The sequence below is a fragment of the Yamadazyma tenuis genome, chromosome 1 (genome assembly GCF_029203305.1).
Source record: "Yamadazyma tenuis chromosome 1, complete sequence".
Classification (NCBI taxonomy): Eukaryota; Fungi; Ascomycota; class Pichiomycetes; order Serinales; family Debaryomycetaceae; genus Yamadazyma; species Yamadazyma tenuis.
In genome coordinates, this window is record NC_089461.1 from 1,507,524 (window position 1) to 1,527,721 (window position 20,198).

General features: G+C 41.8%; 5 protein-coding genes across 5 annotated transcripts; 1 reads left to right on the forward strand and 4 right to left on the reverse strand. All coding sequences in view use genetic code 12, as the record gives it.

The window, feature by feature from the left end:
- Positions 1-67: 67 nt before the first annotated feature.
- Positions 68-4,954, reverse strand: SRB8 (RNA polymerase II mediator complex subunit; the record flags this gene model as incomplete). The annotated part of the gene is made up of 1 exon (XM_006688127.1): positions 68-4,954. The coding sequence occupies one exon, from the start codon at positions 4,952-4,954 to the stop codon at positions 68-70; it is 4,887 nt and encodes a 1,628-aa protein (XP_006688190.1).
- Positions 4,955-5,061: 107 nt separating this feature from the next.
- Positions 5,062-10,776, reverse strand: MYO1_1 (class II myosin; the record flags this gene model as incomplete). The annotated part of the gene is made up of 2 exons (XM_006688129.2): positions 5,062-8,892; positions 9,244-10,776. 2 exons carry the CDS (start codon positions 10,774-10,776, stop codon positions 5,062-5,064), a joined length of 5,364 nt encoding a protein of 1,787 aa, XP_006688192.2.
- Positions 10,777-12,932: 2,156 nt separating this feature from the next.
- Positions 12,933-16,895, forward strand: SSK2 (Suppressor of Sensor Kinase (SLN1); the record flags this gene model as incomplete). Its single annotated transcript, XM_006688133.1, has 1 exon — positions 12,933-16,895. One exon carries the CDS (start codon positions 12,933-12,935, stop codon positions 16,893-16,895), a length of 3,963 nt encoding a protein of 1,320 aa, XP_006688196.1.
- A 92-nt stretch (positions 16,896-16,987) lies between these two features.
- On the reverse strand, positions 16,988-17,362 carry IMG2 (mitochondrial 54S ribosomal protein mL49; the record flags this gene model as incomplete). Its single annotated transcript, XM_006688134.1, has 1 exon — positions 16,988-17,362. The coding sequence occupies one exon, from the start codon at positions 17,360-17,362 to the stop codon at positions 16,988-16,990; it is 375 nt and encodes a 124-aa protein (XP_006688197.1).
- A 285-nt stretch (positions 17,363-17,647) lies between these two features.
- SUR1 (zinc-finger protein) lies at positions 17,648-19,510 on the reverse strand (the record flags this gene model as incomplete). Its single annotated transcript, XM_006688135.1, has 1 exon — positions 17,648-19,510. One exon carries the CDS (start codon positions 19,508-19,510, stop codon positions 17,648-17,650), a length of 1,863 nt encoding a protein of 620 aa, XP_006688198.1.
- Between the last annotated feature and the right edge of the window lie 688 nt (positions 19,511-20,198).

Sequence of the window (20,198 nt, forward strand, 5' to 3'; positions counted from 1 at the left end):
ATTGATGGATGCCACGAAGAACTCAAGTGCGCGTTGTTGACCAAATCGTTTTTATATTATACACACATCATGGAGGATTCTGCTTGGTTATATACGCGTCAAAAAGCAGAAGATTGATCTTTCCGTTGTTAATCTCAGGATTAGTATTCTCTAAGATCTCGAAACTGCTGATTTTAAACTTTGGGGGGTCGCCTACTTTTTTCTTCTCTCCAAGAAGGTTAAATGGCTCATTAGAAAACATCGAATCTCTCGATGACTTAACCAAATACAACCCACTATTGTTGAAAATATGAAAGTCTCCACTGGCATTGATTTCGTTTTCCTGTAATGTCACTGCTGAAATGATGTTCGTATCATCTAGATACTTTTGTAAAATGTCATGGTTATCGATATCTGGTAAGTCGAAAATCGCTGCAAACTTTTCGAACTTAGACAATTGTCCATTTGCAACCAAATCTTGACTCAAGAAAACGTTGGATTTCTCTTGATTTGGGGTTAAATTAGATGGCTGACCACTTATACTGGGTGTTCCAGCGTTGTTGTTTGTAGGTGTATCAACAATTACATCCTTGATATCGTTTCTTTTACCTCTTTCTAGATTCAATTCTTGAGCAAGAAGATTCTTACTAATGAGCATTAAATCGTACAACAAGATCTTGAGCTTCTCATTACAACCAGTAAAGTACTCTGATACGAGTAGTCGTTTTAGGTTCACTAAGAAATTGAACCCTTGATCGTGGTTGAGGATGAACTTAGCAATCGACTCTTTATAAATAATCAAGATTCGGATAAATACAGACAATGATCTGTCAATAGATTCGTTTTCGGCTTGCTTTTTGGGCGTCGACATACTATCCAATAAAGTCAACAAATTAGAAAGATAGTCCGATAAACCCCCTAGTACCAAAGTTGTGGTTTCAATGGATTCAATTGAAGAAAAAGAAAACTTCTTGAAAAAGTCAGCTAGTAATGGTAGAATGTCGACTCCGTTAAACTCACATTCAGCCTTGAATTTGTCTTCTAAAAGACGAATATGGGAAAATAATATGCTACTCAATATTGTCAAAACATCTGACTTAAAGTCAGAAGGTAATGAGTTGAAGAGCTCTCCAAAGAATGAATTATCCAATGAGAATTGGAACCGTAACTGTGGAATCATAGTTTCAATGAACATTTTCAATTGGTTAAACCGTTCAATATCCGAGATTTTTATCATTTCTCTTGTTAGAATCAATCTAAACAAAATTTGAAATAACGGTAAATTGAATTCATTAATTTTCAGGGAATTGATTAACAAATCATCTAGCGAGTGAATATTAGTATTCAAACCAGAAACTCGATTAATCAAACTTATGATTTGATCATCATCAAAGTTGACCTTGATATTTTCCATGAAGAACCTAGATCTTGTCACTATCCATTTAGTAAAGAGCTGTTCCAAATTTTGATTGTAAGAGATTGAAAAAGAAAGAACCTCCATTGACTGAGCTTTGATTTCGTTTGCAATGATTTCTAAGGTTTTTGCTCCTTGTTTTGAATAGAACGCAATTCGACTGATTTGAAGAGGTAAAATTTGACCTTCTGTCAAAACTTGTTCTTCTTGAATATTATCACCAATTACTAAATCATGTAACATAGAGTTGTAATTGTAGACCATCTCTTGGTTACTGAAAATAGTGGTGATTATGGTCAATACCTCTTGGATTTCAAGGATCTCATTGGCAATCAACTTCTTTGCAACAATGGTGAACTTTAGCTTTTCTTGTTCATTCTCAAACTTTGGAATTTGCTTCTGAGTGAAGTAAGCAAAGCAATCTATGAAAGGGAAGAAAAACTGTGCTTGTAAGATGTGCTTCGTGTTAATTAAAAGCCTAATAAGTAGGTTCTCTTCTTCCTTTGATAAACGACCACCATATTTCATATAGTAGTCAAAAAGTACTATCGCAAACCTCTTAGACCCATTTTCACCATTGTAAGTTTCATTATTTTCTCCTAACTTCAAAGCGGAGAAAGCATAATTCACCTCACTGGTGGTCATAAACACGTAGCTTTTGTTAGTTAAATCATTGAGATCAGAACTGAATTCATCAATCGAATACTCGGTGCTGGCCTTTCTATTTTCAACTGTATGTGCGTTTAACTTCATTGGAGAATCCACTGTAGCTTTCGAGTAAATAAACTGTGGAATAGTAGCAGGCTTTTGTAATTGAGGATCAGCATTGATGTCACTCCTTGATTTAGTATCAAAGGAGGTCTCTATGAAATCCCATATGGATTTGAAGTTCAAGTATGAGGGCTCCCTAGTAGCCAAATCCTTATAGTTAACCATTATCAACCTGAAGATTTCATAACCCACAGATCCTGTGTCACTTCCAGAGATAGTCTTTATCAATTTGAAGTGTCTTACCATCAATTTTGCAATCAAATACAACGAATCCATGTCTAGAACAATGACTTTTCCATCGTTTCTCAAGACACTCTTAACCAATACTTTGAAAAATACCGCCAAGTTGTCACACAGAGAATATACCTTATATAATAAAGTCACAGTCAAAAACCTTATGTGGATCAATTTTGAGGAGCTGTTGATGATCTTCTTAATTTCTTCTGTCATCCAGTTGACAAGGAGATACTTGACACCAACTTCTAGGTTTTCAAGGTTCTGTAAATTGCAAGATACAAGGGTATTGTTGGCAAATTTATCAATAACTTCCTGCTTAAGGACACTTTGTCCGTGCTCGAACTTATGAGTAAAGTTGATTTGAGGGTCTGACCACTTCTTCAAGATACTATCACATTGCTTGTTATTCAATACCGGGAGGTTCTGCAAAATATTAACATGCATCTTCACAGAAGGATTATTCAACTGAAGTTCAACGCCAGGCTCTGAAAAAAACATTCCCGAGGCGATCAACTTTCTCAAGTAGGCAGAGATACTTATGACTTTCAACTGGTATAGTTCGTTTATCAAAACATAGAGGTTTTGAAAGTTGATCAGCTGGGGTTGACCAGCGAGTAAGTCATAGATGGTATCTAGTATTGAGTTTTCGATGGAAGCTTTGATTTTAGTGATGTATTTTAGGCTTCCTGCTGCTAGAACTCTATGTTTTAAAAATCCACAAAACATCAAGATATTTTCGCTTGAATAACCAGGCTCTCTGTGGATGGTGATACACCAAGTAATAGCCACAGAAAGATTGAGCTTCCAATCAGTATTTCCGGATTTTTGCTTCAAAGAGGGCCTTAATAACTTGGCAAGTTCTTCATTGAACTTGAGCTTATCCAAGTAGTCGATGATCCTGAAAATATCATCCGAGCTTCTGTTGATGAATAGTTCACTTTCAAGTGTATCAAGTTCTTCATATTTCTGCTCTGGAGAAACCACATTAGTTTCAAAAGGCAAGTTCAAAGGGGTGAACCCAGCTGGAAAGGAACTTGTTCTTCTATGGGAGTTTATGAAAGGTTTCTCTTCTTTTGTGGACTTCAGGTGTTTCATATTAAGCATGAGACTTTCATTTCGGTGTTGTATGAGCTGTAGTTGTTTTTGAATATCTTCAATTTCCTGGTTCGACATTAACTCCGACTCACCCAATATGACTTGATAAAGGGTTGATCCAATGAGAATCCAGTAATTGGGAATGATAAATGCATTTGTGTTTAGTTTGAACATGTATCTGATAGAGTCCGATATCAGGCCTAATACGCTTTCTTTCAATTTTAAAGATAATGATCGTTCGAGAGTCCCCGGGATTCTGGACTGTTTGGATGTCAGTATAGGTACTCTGGATATAAAATAATAGTTCAATAGTAAGGCTTCACTAAGATCCTTACACAAATAGTCCAACTTGGTTATATCTATCCAAAATACTTGGAGAAGCAATAACGCAAGAAATCGTTGGCCAAAGTTTATTTCAGCATCTCTATGGGTACCAAATTCTTCATCATTAGCCTCAGATTTAGACGATTCCAACAAGAGCTGGACAATATAATGTGGTTCCAAATTCAATCCGTCTTTGAGGAAACGCACAATGGACAGTAGGAGAGTGCTCTTGTCAATCAAGCATTCGATGTAAAGCGTCTGCACATATTTAAGCAAATAATTCAATTTGTTCATGATATCCAGTTTTTTTTCTGGGGTAGAGACCATAGAAAAGTCCCGTGAAAATCGGTACATGTAGTCAACCACCTGATGGGTCCACTCTTGAAGCCATTGGGACTCTAGAGCATCCAGTTCGCCCCTGTTTTGCATCTTTTTACGAATGGCCACGGCGTCTCCATATAGAACACACTTGGTGAACCAAATTGCCCTTGGGATCGGTACCGAGTTAGAGCATAGGACGTCCACTAAAACCTTGTTCTTGAGCCCATGTGGAATTCTCAGCGAGATTTTCAGAAGTGGAACGCTGTCATTAGCCAAATCTGCCAACCACGCTTCTCGTTTTAGAGTCGTAAGAGTAACTTTTGCAGGTAATTTGAAATTGTTGGAATCAGCACGGATCTTGTTGATCACCTCGTTTCTTGTCTTATGAACACCTGCCAAGTGCTGAGATAACTCTTTCAAAACCTCAAAACAGTTCTCTCCACTTGAAAAGAGAGTAGCTTGAATTAGGTTTCTGGCAGTGTAATACTCATTAGGGACTTGAGGAGCTTCAAAAAGACCTTTGTTCAAATAAAGGGAATTGGTCATCTTGTCGATCTCAACTCGAGAAGACTCGTCGTCCATCTGGGTATGATCTTTCCAGGGATGAAAATCGGGATATGTGAGCTCCCTGCCCTTTTTGTGCTTGAGCTTAACCTCGTCTTTGTTGGAGTTGTTGGAGTCAAGTGGATATATGGAGTCTATTGGTTTATCCAAGTGGTACTTCATCAAAGACAACTCATCAGTGCCGTTGAGACTATGGGCCACTTTAGAGTGACTCAACAAGAGGCTATTTCTGCTGCGTGCTTTTGACATGGTGTGCCATTAAATGATAAAGATATTATAGCGCGAGATCTGGTAAATTTCAAACTGGCTTTTGGAGTCCATACATTTATTGATTTTTCTACTTAGTCTATATTCCATTACCAATCGTCGTCGTCATCTTCTTCTTCGTCACTATCTCTGGTGACTTGTCGTTTCTTCAACGCTTCAGCAATAGAGCCGGCCAAAGTAGACTCCTCTTGTTTTTTGGCTTGTAACGCCGCCGCAAGCCCATTGGCAATGCCATTACCATTACCAGAACCTTGTTGGCCAGTCGATTGAGCAGTGGCGTGTACAGCTGTTGGCGGTGGGGGAGGAGGAGGGACAACGTGTCCTCTTGTGCCAAAAATACTGGCTGGAGGTTCACATTTTTCCATGTAAGACAAAGGTGCCCATCCTTCTTTGGTTTCCTCCAAATCCTTAACCAAACCCCATTGGCCATTCTCGTTGGCTACATAGACTATATCGTCTTTCTTAAGAGGAATTGACCCGGCCACCGAGCCGTCGTAGTCAAAGTTCACCTTGTAAGTAGGATACTTTGGAGTTTTGGGTGCTGATACTGCCGCTGGTGGTGCTGGAGGAGGTGGTGGAGGTGCCGCTTTCTTAGCTTGTTCAGTAGCTCTAGGTGCTGGAGGAGGTGCAGCAGCCTTCTTGGCCGGTTTGGCTTGAGGAGTTGGTGGTTTTCTTGCCTTTTGAGGAACTGAAGGAGCAGCAATTGGTTGTTGATACGAAGCTTGAGCGACGGGTTGGTAAGAAGCTTGAGCTGCCGGTTGGTAAGAAGCTTGAGCCGCCGGTTGGTACGAGCGATGAGCAGCTGCTGTGGAAACAGAAGCTGCAAATCCATTCGATCTTCCACTACCTCTATTGTAGTACTTGCTGTAGTCCACTTTACCTGAAGCCCCTCTTGGTCTCTTCGGATTTTTACTACTTCCTGGTAAACCAGCAGCCACGGTAATGGTACCTGATTTGTAAACATCACCATTTTTCGGAGCTGCTCCAACCACCACCTTGACTACATGGAACTTTCCTGGTTTCTTTTGATACTCTATTGTGGGACCGATTTTAATGGTTAAACCAGGATTGGCTTTTTTCAAATGGGCCACTAGTTCAGTCTTAAAATCCAAGTTAATGAAGAGATCTGGGTTGGATGGCGTGGGTGAGTGAAGTGAAAGAGCAAGCCAGTTATCTTGATAACAAGATAATCCGACATAGTTCAAGCCACCAACTGGAAGGGTGAACTCCTTAAGCAATTGAAGCTTTTTCTCCACCAAAGTCTCGGCCACCACGTAGAAGGAGTTCTTAGTCATGATAAAAATTCTTGCAAGTCTCTTTGAAGACCGGCCAAATTTGGCAATGAGGATTTCTCCTTTTGAAGAAAAGATAACATGCTCACTTATTCCTGCTTGATTAACCACATATTTTCCGTAACCTGTTGAGTCATTACATCCGAGATAATCACCCATGAACGCACGAGAGCCCAACATGGAGAACCGGCGACGTTCTTTTCTTCCTTGAAGCAATCCATTTCCGTAGTCTCTGAACTGTTCGAATTTATTCCCATGGGTCTTATTCCTCCAAGCTCTCTGCATAACAATGGCGGCGTCTTCTTTACGTTTGAGGTAACGTCTCCAGGCCCTTTGAATCCTTGCAGCCATATTGTGCCAGTACTTGTCTCTCATGTCTTCCAAGGCAAATAATGTTTCGGGAGTCTTGATGAATACTTTGGTGGTTCCCATTTGGTACTCAGAGTCAGGAATGAAACAAGCCTTAAGAATCTCCTTCACTGCTGAGATATCATCTCCTCTCCAGATGTAATCACCAGCATAGCCTGTTTTGGAAGATAATAAATAGAATCTTTGCACAAATTTATCAAATGTAGTACGATAAGCAAACCCTGCTCTTCTGATTCGGACATTTTCCTTCAATCCCAAGTACTTGACCTGGTGTAAAACTTGTGCATTATCATACTCCTTTGGCCTTTTGGTTTGATTTGGCTTAATAGTTCTGATATATGAAGGTTGGCATTGGGATAAGGTGTCGACCAACAAATTGGCACTCTTTTTGATTTTATCGGATGCTGTTTCGAGCCTCTTCTTGTTGTCAAGTAATGCAGTTAACATTTCTGGAGGGAACAAAACACTGGAAATAAAAGAATTCTTGGAGGTAGACAACATTTCCAATAAATCTCTTAACATGGAATCCTTGTTCTTATCAGTCATTCCACTGACTTCGTAAGTAACATCACCAGCATAATGCTTAATGATAAATTTACCCTTCCGGTCTTCAAAGTGACGACTTGTAGATCCAACCATACCCAATCGTTGAGAAAATACTTGATCAGCAGCATCGGAATCAGCATGGGCAGTTTTGACCGAGTCGTTCAAAGCAGCAAAGAGACCTGGGGTAGGTCTTGTGGCTTCGATCAAATCACACACAACCTTATTGTTAAAGTATTCGATAGGAGTCCATTTAATTTGTTCTTGAACGTATTCATCTTGTTCAGCTTTCAATGTCAATTGAATAAAGATTTGTTGCAACTTTTCGTTAACATAGTTGATACAAATTTGTTCAAAGGAATTGTGTTCAAAGATTTCAAATCCGTAAATATCCAAGATACCAATCGACTTCTTTTCCATTCCAGGGCCTTCACCTTTCAAGGAAACATTAACACGTGCAACAATCCAATCAAAAAGATTGTTGTAAAGACCTTTGGCCAAAGCATCTCTGACGGCTGTAGCTTGCACAATGTTCAAAGGAGAATGGTATGTAGAACCACGACGCATACCATGACTGGTTTGAACAATCTTTTCGGTAATTGACTTCTTGACAGATTCTGCGTCGGTTTCCAAAAGATATGCCACAAAGTTAATGACACTTTCATCCCGAATTGCGGCATTTCCATGTTCGTCTTCCACGTATGATATATTTCCAACCCATAAAATGGCTGCTAACATCCGGAAAATATGGTCCTGCTCCTGTGGGGTTATTCCAATAACCTTCATGGCGTTCAAAGTTTCTTGAAAGTCGGAAGAATCGTTCACTCCATCAACACTAACACAACCGGCAGCAGACGTGTATATATAGGTTTCTGGACCCTGAATGCCGAATTTCTGCTTATAATCATCAGGACAGTGCTTTGTGAATTGGTAGAAAATGTGGAAGTTTCTCTCGTTGGTGATTTGAGACACTACCCGCTGTTTTTCCAATAAATAGTTGGTGATATGAGCAGCCACAGGTTGGTAGTTTGAAGGATTAAAGTAAATCTCCAAGTATTTACCGTGTCGGGAAGAATTATTGTTTCTCAAGGTCTTTGCACATCCGAATGATTCCAATAATGGGTTTGTGGCCAACACCATATCTTTAATTTTCAAGATATCATTATTGGCAAGAGCTTTACCATGATCTTCTACCGAGACGTTAGCGATGTATTGCATGATCTGCTTGGCAGCTTCGGTCTTCCCGGCCCCAGATTCACCAGAAATAATCACACACTGGTTCTCGCCGTACGATTTCAAATTATAATACATGGTTTCAGCAATGGCAAAAACGTGAGGAGGAACCTCCAATCTATTCTTTCCCTTATATTTGTTCAAGTTCTCTTGGGTGTATATTCCAAGGTCTTGAAACGGATTCACTGATATCAACACATGTCCAATGTAGGTATAGATGGTGTTGTTCATAAATCTTTTATGGAGATTATCATTGATGGCATCGTCGGTAATCTTGGAAAGGAGGGTGAGGTCCGATACACCAACTTCCTTCTTTTTGGTGATATCGAATTCAGCCTTCTTAATCCCACTCTTGGCGGGTGGGGCTTGTTGTTTGTCTTTCTTTCGGCCACCTCTTTTGACGACAGCCATTTCAATTGATAGGGGTAAAGAAACAAACAGTTGGTGGAGTTTTTCGAACGCAGATTGGGGGTCATTTCGCGGCTGTGAGACAGCGGGAGCGTATGTACCGGTTAGTGAGAAAGAAGAGAGTGAAATGGAGGGACAAGAAACTGGAAGTTCAGGCTACCGGCGAGCGTACTAGATGAGTGTAAGAGCTGAATGTCTGACGAGTGAACTGAATGTCTGTTTGTTTGTGAATTTAAGATTAACCACTATTCCCAAGTTGAATGATTTGGTGCATACAGAACTGGTATAAGTATAACATATGCTGAAAGGTGCAAAGAGCCAGTGGCATGTGCATAATAAAGGTAAATGTATATTCATGAGTGCACGGTACATATATCGAAAACTGTCCTCCTGGACATCTTGGCTTTAATGAGACCATATTCTCACCAGCTTATCTTTCCCACCACTAGCAACACGATGTCCGTCGATACTCCAGTCTACCGCAAACACCTCATCCGCGTGACCCGGTAAGTCTACACTGAGCTTTCTGGTTCTCACGTCCCAAACCTTCAACGTAGTATCCTTAGAACAACTCACTAAAAGTCGACTATCGGAAGACCAAGCTGTTTGGTAAACAGGTGCAACATGCCCACGAAGCGTGCCAATAAACGTTCCCTTAAGCCCGTCCCAAATCTTGATGGAATTATCAAAGGAAGAGGAAACGATGTAGCGGCCGTCGGGCGAAAATGACACATGGTTGACCAACTTTTGGTGACCGGTCATTCTGCAGATGGGCTTTGATTGTTTCAAAGGCTCCCATAAATACATGGTGAAATCATCGCTAGCAGTGACGATTCTCTCGCTAACACCACCACCAAGCTTTGCAGCCTTCTCATACGCCTGTAAAGCCTTGGCTCGCAATTCGGCAGGGGTGGTATTCTTAATGCTGCTGCGAGAAGAAGTGTGGTCGAATCCTCCTTGACGGAGCACATAATCGGTCAGAAGCGATAAATGGTTAACCCAATGAGCATGACTTCGTAACGTCTGAATACACCGGCCACCAGCCGTGACATCCCACGCCCGAATTGTCTTGTCGTGTGATCCACTGTAGATAATATTGGAACCACTCCACCGCACACACAGCACCGAATTGGTGTGTCCGCTCATAGTCATTTCACACACTCTGGCACTGGTGTCCCACACTCTCACAGTACCATCTTTGGACCCGGATGCCACCCGAGGCACCGCATTGGCTGCTACAAGATGTAACGGTTCCCACGTAAGACTAGTGATCCACTTTCCGTGGCCCACAAGTGGCTTTCCTAGTGGCTTTCCACTGTCTGCTTCCCACAACCGTACTGTGTTATCCATGGATCCGGTGGCTATCATGGTACCACAAGGAGAGTACGATACACATAGCACCCAGTTTGTGTGGCCTGCTAATGTGGCTACTGGCGTATGGGTTTTGCAGTCCCAGATTCGTGCCGTCAGATCACCAGCTCCACTACACATTCTTCCCGAGTCGTTGGGTGAAAACTGGCAACAAAGAATGGTGGATCCGTGGCCAGCAATGGCATTACTTGAACGAGTCACTGGACGCACTTTGAATACGGCTCGTGGCGTATACACTAATGTCATGAAGTCTTCGGTAGTCTTGATTTTGGGCTTCAAAATAGACGAATACACGTTATCTTTGATATCCACCATTTCAACGGAGTCATCCGCCTTCTTGTTGGCCAATGCGAACGTGTATGGCACGGGGTCTTCTGAGGAATTGTGAAGCTGGTTCAAAAGTTGTTCCAACTGTTTTTCGGTGATGCCTCCAGGAACTCTTATGGATCCACCAATGGAGTCTCCAGTATCTGCAGCTTCAAATTTGATGAGAATATTAGGGAGATCAAGAGGTATGAGGTCGACCTCTTGGGTCTCTTGGGCCTCACGCCTTTGTCTTTTAGATGGTGGTGGAAGTAAAGTAGCCATTAGGTTGGATTATTTATTTTCGTTTGTGCGATGAGATGAGATTGATGCAAAAGTGAGAATAGTGAGAAATATATTTTGTGATTTGTGCTATATATGATATGTAGAGCAATTTGGCAGGGTTAAAGGAACAACGGCGTACCCATATCTTGAGAGTCTTGAATTATCAGACTCAAGTCAAGGTGATTAGAGTCAGCAAGGACCCTGTGGCCCTTCTCTTGATCTACATCTGTATTCCCGTTGTCGTTGTCGTTGTCGTTGTCGTTGTCATTTTCATTATTGTTCGCTTCCACTGTTTCAATTTCTGAAAGCTCAACTTCCTCTCTTTCATCAACTGATTGTACTTCTACCTCTTCCGCTAACACCTCTTGACCAGGAAAAACTGCTTCATTCAGAGTAGCAACTAACACGACCTGACTTGTACTAGTGGCTAGTAGACCAGGTTGACTGGTTCCAAGTGTTAGTGGCCCACCTTGACTAGTGCTAGTAGCTAAAGGCATAGACAGAGGGAAAACACCGGGAGATGAGGACAAGTTGTCCAAGAATCCGGTATTTGCTGCAGGCTTTGAAGACGATACTGTTGATACTTGCACCAATGATGGAGCCGGTAAGGGTTTAGAAACTTCACTTAAATCTACCAAATCATTATCCACTATTTCAAAGTAAATGGTTTCGTCGCCGTCCACTCGAGCCCCAAACACCAACTTCTCCTTCCGTGATCGTTTGCGAGTTGCCTCTGGTGTTTTATGATACCAGTCTTTAAAAAACATTACACGTTTTGTTATCACCGCCTCAAATATGCCTGAGCTCAGTCTGTTTCCGGGAGACATCTGGTGGTCAGAAAAGGTCAAAACTAGTCGCCCCTTTGGATGATATTGAGTTGGTGCGGGAGAAGACCGTGAGCCAGTAGATGGCAAGGCTGAGGCTGGAGGTGTTGCCTGAGAGCTATCAAATGATGCTGAGGTATCCATAAACGACAGGGATGGCAAAGACCATGTCTTGAATTTAACATCTAGGCTTCCGGTGATGAAGACAAGCAGGTTTTTATGGTACGCGAGCTGAGAAAGCAAATTGTACACATACGTGACGTGAGACCCATACTTCAGATTAGGACTCTCACGTACCAAGTTGGATATTCGTGGAATTTCTATCATACGGGGAAGTGTACCTTCAATTTCATGCTGTTGGGTATGGTCAATTATAGTCTTATTGTTTGCAGCATGAACTCTCAAGATCATTTCTTGATGACATGAAGATAGTTCAAGTTTATAGAGCTCAAGAAGTTCGTGAAAGTTGTTAATCACCACTATGGTATCACTGGAAAGCGACTGATTGAGCTTCTGAAGGTGGATCACTAATTTACTTACCGTGTCCAAATTATATACTTGGATTTGATGAGAAAACCACTGGGAGTTGAAGTCTTTTCGGAGCTTCATGAACTGTAGGGGGAAATCGTTGAACGTATTGATCATCACCACACGCTTATCTGGTCCCTTTTTCAAATATGACGCTAGCATCTCACAAATCACCATCTCCATCAGCAGGCTGCTAGGAACCACTTGGAAGTCGTAAACTCCCTTGAGACCACCGCCGAGTAACTTTTCGTCTAACGACGGCACCCCTGTGGTTATACCACTCCATGCATTTGGTAGAGACTGCTGCTGGACCATACTATAGAGGGTCACCATGACTGTATACTACTAACACGTCCCCAGTGCCATGAGGTTCGGATGCACTAACGCGCACCTCAATCGCACGGTAGTCGCATTTTCTTGCACACAAACCCCCAGTCGCACTGGCGAGTAAAATATGTTGAATCCTTATAAGTTCTGAATATCTCATCGTATCCTAGAATAATCACATTAACTATGGCAGCTGGAAACAATGCTACCACAGGACCAACTCGAGAGCGGTCCAACTCCACCCTGCAACTGCAGCTGCAGCTGCAACTGTCCAATTCTCGGCCTCTCCATCATCCCCCCGGAGGTCCTCCTAGAAAACCTACATTGCTAAGAAACCATTCGGGTTACCACCACAATCCAAGTGCTCTAGCTGGCAATGGTGGTCTGGGCAAACGTCCATCTAATGGGGGTAACTCGTCGGGCACGAGTTCGGGTGAAGACTCTTTAGTCAATTCCCCCACTTTACATTCATCTAGTATGGCTTCCTCTATCAAAAGCACCAATAACCAAGCCAATTCAAGTATGACTCGTTCCCATTCCAAGGCTTTGAGTTCCATGTTAGCCAACAATTTACAACACCAAAACGCGCTGTTTATGGCCCAAGAAAGGGCGTATATTCGTCGGATTCGTAATCAGATTGTCGATGACTACTATACCAAAGGTATCACAGGAGCTGATGACGACTTCAAATACAACGATAATGATAATGACGCTAATATTAATGACGATGACGACGATGACTACGATGAGGAGACTGATGGTAACACTTCGCTTTTAGCGGATATGGTTGATGATGCCTATCAACTTGATTCTGTGTCGGCTCTGACGTTGTTAGCTAGTAGGCTCAGCGATCTAAAACTCAATCCCAATAAGAATATCACCCAGTTGGAAAAAGACAGTACCGAAGATCCGGCTGTTCTTGAACGTTTGGAATGGCAGGCCATGTTGACGTCGGTGTTGACAGGTGATGTGGTGAAGAGCGAAAAGACCAAAATCATCAACAACAATAATTTGGATGAGCAAGAGTCATATTTACAAGCCACCTACAAGGAGAGTTTGTGGTTTGGAATTCGTGCAAAGTTGTTGAATCGTACGGAGGACGACCAAAGAAAGATCATTTCGTATAGGAGAACTTTGGTGGGTCTGCTCATTGAAGATGTGCTTAATTTTGAAATCAATTACGAGGATCCATTGGGGAATCCTCCTAAGACTCAGATAACAGAGATATTGGAAAGATACGAGCGGTGTTGCGACCTCTGGAGAACTCAGGAAGAAATGAAGGCGGACAAACCCGCTTGTAAGACTGAAGAGTTTCAAAATAGAATCGATTCCTTAAATGCATGGTTGTCTATCACTACTGCCATTGAACGGGAGTCATCATCTCTCAAAATTTGGATTGGAAATGACGAATTAGATATCACCAAGAGTCCCCTGGAAAAAGTTACGCCAATCTCAACACCAGCTTCTGAAGTTCCGGAACGAAAAATATTTGACGAAGATAACAAGTCGTTGGCAGAAAGATTGATGAAGGAAAAAGATGTCCATAACATTTTCCGAAAACGTATATTCTTACCTTTGGCTCCATGGATGGTCAAATCCAAAGATACATATATTCGGTTGGGTTTTATGTTTGAGAATCTTAAGTTGCCCGATTATATTCATGACTTAATCGAGTTGTGTCTTATTCCTATGAAGTTGATCAAAGAAATTATTAACGTCAGACTCGGGTATGCTAAGAAATTACAAAATCCCACATTGATGATGATTGACCAGATGATTGATGATCTTAGAACTTACTTGACTATAGCTTTGGAAGTAAAGCTGGGGGTTCAAGAATATTGTAAGTCTGACTTTGGTAAAACTTGGGTTGTTGGTGACTTTTTTGAAGCTGAGAATGCTGAATTTGATAAAGTGGTCCTCGAATGTTTGAGGTACAAAATGATCTTGTTGAATAGAAAACTATTGGACAGTGCCAGGTCTCCAACGAACTTCAGAACATTCAAGGAACCAGAGGTGTTGGAAGATTCATACAATCACGTCAAGCGGTTGGGAAACTACATCGAAGGGGGTGGTACTGTAGTTGCAGAGCAGATGACCTTGTTGACATCTCGGTTGATTCAAAGACTATTGGCATACTTCACTAGTCAAGTACGATCACCTCCATCACAGAACCCCACTGTGTCTGAACTAGTGAGATGGTACAGTTCCACTACTGAAAACTTTGGTCAATTGCGTCGTAAATTAGCACGATTTACTGGCGAAATTTCTAGAGACTTCACTAACTCTTTGGTATTCGACATTGCTTCCACACCAAACTACAGAACAAAAAATTTGCTAGACGTTTTGAGGGCCACTGATCATTTCTTGGTGTACACGGGCACGGTTGAGACTCAAGGAACCTATTTCTTTGCAAGCTCCGAGTTATTCGGTAACGAACAAGATATCTTAAAGATAATCAATGGTTCGTATATCGGCCTCGATTCTAACGTGGATACTCTGGAATTCTCAACTTTGATGAACATTCTTAAAAACTGTGAAGAGGGAGAAAACTCTGCCTCTGAAAGCAGCATCGAGCATGCCCTACCTTCTCATTCTAAGGATTTTGCGTATATTTTGGCATTATGTCCTCCAAAGCCGATTGTGTGGGAGGGTGATGTTGTCAATTTGTCCATTGAAAAGGTTCCTATTACTGATGTAAAGGTGGGACAGATGTTGTTGATTTCAAAATTACCTTCATATAGTTTGCATATTGTTAAGGAGAAGTTCTTAGACATTGTTGGTGATGTTTTGTTTTCTGGAAATGGAGTTATAAAACCCATTGAACAGAGATGCTCATTAGCAAAGGTACATCATGAATTAACCAGAGTGAACAAGAACTTCTTCAAAATGTCTTTGGCGGTATTGGACTCTGTGAAGATTGTTAGAGAGCAGTGCAACAAAATGTGCCCACAAGGTGGATGTCAAGAGATCATCAACAATTACTTTGTATATGCCAAAGACTATGGGAAGAATTCAGTGAAAAACTTGGACATCTCCAGAAAATCTACTGTCATTATGAAGTTGATACAATTGTGTATTGAATGGGTGAGTTTCATCTGTGACGACTGTGTTCCAACAGACAGAAAAACCTTCCGTTGGTGTGTCTTGGCATTAGAATTTGCCATGTATATGACCAGAGGATTTAATGTGTTGGTACTCAAAGATGACCAATTTCATAAGTTGAAACTCAAGGTGGCTAGATGTATGTCGTTATTGATTTCTCATTTCGATATCATGGGAGCCAGGTCCAGTGAAGCTGAACAAAGAAAATTGTTAAGGTGGACTTCTCAAAGACAAAAGATTGAAAACTCGGCTGACGATGATTTCATCATCAATGCCTACAAAGAAGATATGATGGTACAAATCAATGAGATCGAGGAATCTAGAAGCGAATTACAAGGAGAATTGAATTCAGTAGGAAGAGTGTTGGATGTTAGTGACCTGGAATACCAATTTGTCACGCTATTGGCATCGTCTTTCTCGAGTGTGTCTATCAGATGGCAGAAGGGTAAATACATTGGAGGCGGTTCTTTTGGTGACGTTTTTGGAGCTGTTAACTTGGACACTGGAGGTATCATGGCAGTGAAAGAAATCAGATTCCACGATAGCCAGTTGGTCAAGAATTTGGTGCCTTCTATCAGAGACGAAATGACTGTTTTGGAGATGTTGAACCATCCAAACGTTGTCCAATACTTTGGAGTAGAAGTACATCGAGACAAGGTGTATATTTTCATGGAGTTCTGTGAAGGAGGTTCTTTGGCAGGATTGTTACTGCATGGCCGTATCGAAGATGAAATGGTCATCCAAGTCTACACATTACAGATGTTGGAAGGGCTTGCATATTTGCACCAGTCTGGAGTTGTTCACCGCGATATCAAGCCAGAAAACATTTTACTCGATCACAATGGTGTTATTAAGTTTGTTGATTTCGGAGCTGCTAAGGTCATTGCCACAAGCGGTAGAACCATGGCCCCTACTCAGAGTAAACCTCTTGCTGGTAACCATAGCAATTTGAACTCAATGACTGGTACTCCTATGTACATGTCTCCTGAGGTTATCACCGGAGCATCTTCAGATAAGAATGGAGTGGTAGATATCTGGTCGCTTGGATGTTGTGTGTTGGAGATGGCTACTGGCCGGAGGCCTTGGGCCAATTTAGACAATGAGTGGGCAATCATGTATCATATTGCAGCTGGTCACAAACCTCTGTTACCTTCTGCGGATCAATTAAGTGAACCTGGTATTAAATTCATTGCCAGATGTCTTGAACACGACCCAAAGAAGAGGCCAAATGCTATTGAGCTATTGAATGACCCATGGATTGTTTCCATCCGTCAAGCAGCTTTTGGGGGCTCTGACTCGTTGAGTACTCCATCATCAGATATCGGGTCTGAACCTTGATTATAAACTTACATCTCCTTCTTTTGTATAATAATGTTAATATAAGTATATTATATGTAAGAATCATTCTATTTACATGTGTCATTACTCCTTTAGTTTATGTGCTTGTCAAACACCAGTCTCAAGCGCTCCACTTCATCACCTTTAACGTTGACGTATCCAGCCGTTTGGTTGACCGTAACAAATTTTGGGTTTAAACGGGTCAAACTGACCAAATCCTTCTTGAATTGCAACACATCACCTTGGATCCGCTTGATTTCGGTGGTTATTTTGGTGTTTTGCACTTTCTTGTAGATGGGCCAGTGGCCGAACTTAGTCTTGGATATAAAGTAGTTACCGTTTCCAAACCCATTATTGGGCAAATCGGCAAAGGAAATCAATGATAATGATGGGATCTGGAAAACGGGCTCAGGTACGCTTGGCAGACGCGGTTTTATGGTCCTCAACACTGTTGGAGAAGGCTTCATCTTAGTTTGTGAGTGAAGTAAATTTTTTCACAAGTGCGAAAATTTGAACCGGTACTTTTCACGAAGTATCAAGTGTTAGATCATTGATAAGTTGTGGAACTACAAATAACGGATTGTCAAATGCAGTCATATGGGCTGTGAGTGCTTTCAGTAGTTGTTTTTTCAAGTATTTAATTAAACTTGCCTCTTTCGCTAAGTACACCCCGTCGGCAGCCTACCTAATCATGAATATCACTATTTTCTGTTGCACTACACGATTGCAAAAAGAACCTCTATAAATTTATACTAACTAAACTCTTCTATTATGGATTGGAAGTCATCACTGGAGCGACGTAGTTTGTTGGCTGCTCCATTGTGGGTGGACATGTGTTTCATATACCTTATTTTCTTGTCAAAGGTGATATTACATAGTTCACAGTGGAATTGCTTGATATGGGTTCTCATGTGCTTGGTCAAATTGGAAGACTCGCTGAACTTCTTGTTGCATCCAGGAAACTTGCACTTAAGAGGTTTTTCACCAGTATGGACTCTGTTATGGATCGAAAGACTTGAAGACGTAGCAAACCGCTTGCTGCAAAAGGAGCACATAAAGGGTTTCTCGCCCGAGTGGATTCTTGAATGTTGTACAAGCATCGATTCGACTGCAAAACACGCACTACAAACCTTACACTTCCAAGGCTTATAGTTTGTATGTATATGGATGTGTCTTAGTAGCTTCTGTCTTTGGGGGAACATTTTTCCATTGTGACGATCACAGCCTATCCATTTACATTCATAAGATGACCTGCCAGACCCAATATGTTCGGTTAATAGATGCTCCTGTAGCTCACCAGCAGATTCAAACGACTTTTTACACTTGGTAGGGACACTTCCGTCGTTGCCAGTTTCCCAGCAACAGGTAAAGTTACTTAATGAAGGTTCTTGCCGCTTGATTTCGAGGTTGGAAATTTGAACATTGTTGATATTCAGATTGAATGGAGAAGTAGTCTCGATAGCGGTAACAGACTCCGGTGTGAGTATGGAATTGGTCATTTTGTCGGAAGAGTTGGTCAATGGTCGATTCTTGTGCATATTCAAGTGGTTCAAGAACGAGTTCTTGTCATTGAATAAACCATTGCAGTTGAGCCATTCACAATTGAATACATCATTCTTGTTGTTGTATAAGGTATCTTGAGAGAATTGTTGACCCCGAAGGTGGTTGTTGAATATATGGTCAACGAGTCGGTCATTATTGAGGTTCGTCGAGCAGTTGTCCCATTTACATGAAACTAAATCCAGAAGCTCTTCAATACGATTCCCACTGGTGGAACCGGGTGCTAGTAATGATGATGACGAATCAGGATTGTTCAACTCTTGAGAGTTGTCAAAATGGAAGTGGAAGTCATAGTCGCCAAACTCATCGATCAAGTTCTGCTGGGCGACATTCGTATGGAAATACGCTTTGTGGGTGTTGTCTTCCGGGTGTACCTCAAGCGGATAATGAATATTTCTGGGGCTGATCTGTGGTTCTCCATTGTTGGCGTCCTTGTTGAACTCGTCAAAAATCCGGTCAAACACAGTTCGATTATTGTTCTTGAAACAAAGATTGTTATTATGCGAGTTGGGTCCATTGTAGGACTCGGCACCAATCTGGTTAAGGTTGTGATCATGGTCATGAAAATGGTCGTGCACGTGTTCCTGGCCGAAGGTCGGAGACACGGGTGACTGGGTGTATTCTGCTGTAGATTTAGGATCTACCGGAGTGGCGTCACCACAGTTGACATAATAACAGTCATCCAACTCTGTACATAGCACCTCACACAATGGGAGCTCATCAAGTGGACAATCATCCGGATCATCGATGTCGGGAGAGGTAGAGTTGGAATCAGGGGCCTCTTGCTGAGAATATGAAGTGAAAGCGGGTTTTGGAGTCGGAGTTTCGTTCTCATGACCGTGGGTTTCCATATCATGAGAGTGGATGTGGCCATGGATGTGTGTGTGGTCTCCGTGTTTGTGGATATGTCCGTGGACGTATCCGTGGACGTTTGAGATGGATCCCGACAAAGCTGCCAAAGACTTATTAGGCTTGTGCTCATTGTGGTTGAGGGTAAGATTGACAGAGCCCACATTGGCCAAGCCATGAGAGGGAGTATCAGGGTTGACAATCATGCTTGAACAGTGGGAGAAAGTGAAGAAGATCACTTATGAAAGAAAATGAAGAACTATAAGGTTTTGGGGAGTGCCAGGTGTATATGGGAAATTTGCAGTTGAAGCGCACCTTGGTGGTTGAGCGGCTGCGTAAGATAGATGTCGCGGGTAGGCATCGACACCACGACATAAAAAGTGTACCGACATTCAACCGATGGTCGCGACACCGACATTATACTTAGACTCAAGCCGCGACTTGACAATCGCGATTTGCGCAAACACAACAAGCCACAAGATCACCAACAAAACTCAACGGGGATCAACACGCACACAAAAAACTTAAGCTCCCACTCTCACCATCTCAACTGAGTAATTCTCCCACCCATTCCCCTCCCACTAGTTATTGTTAGATCTTCCCCAACAAAGATCAAGATGAACCTGGGGACATAACTTTGCATGTCTTTACAATATTACTGTAGGCCAATGGTATGACCAAAGCAACTGGAATAAACCCGTATACCGATCTCCCATGCGCAACCAGCTCACGACCTTACCTAAATAATTTTTGTAATTGGCTTGTGTACTTGTTGCCCTCCAACGCGTACGTTTAACCTTAAATCAGCTAGGCAGCAAACGTTAATATTATCGCAATCATGCTAATTTATCGTCAACCCACACCAAATACTTGAGGTACAAGCGTGGGCCTAGA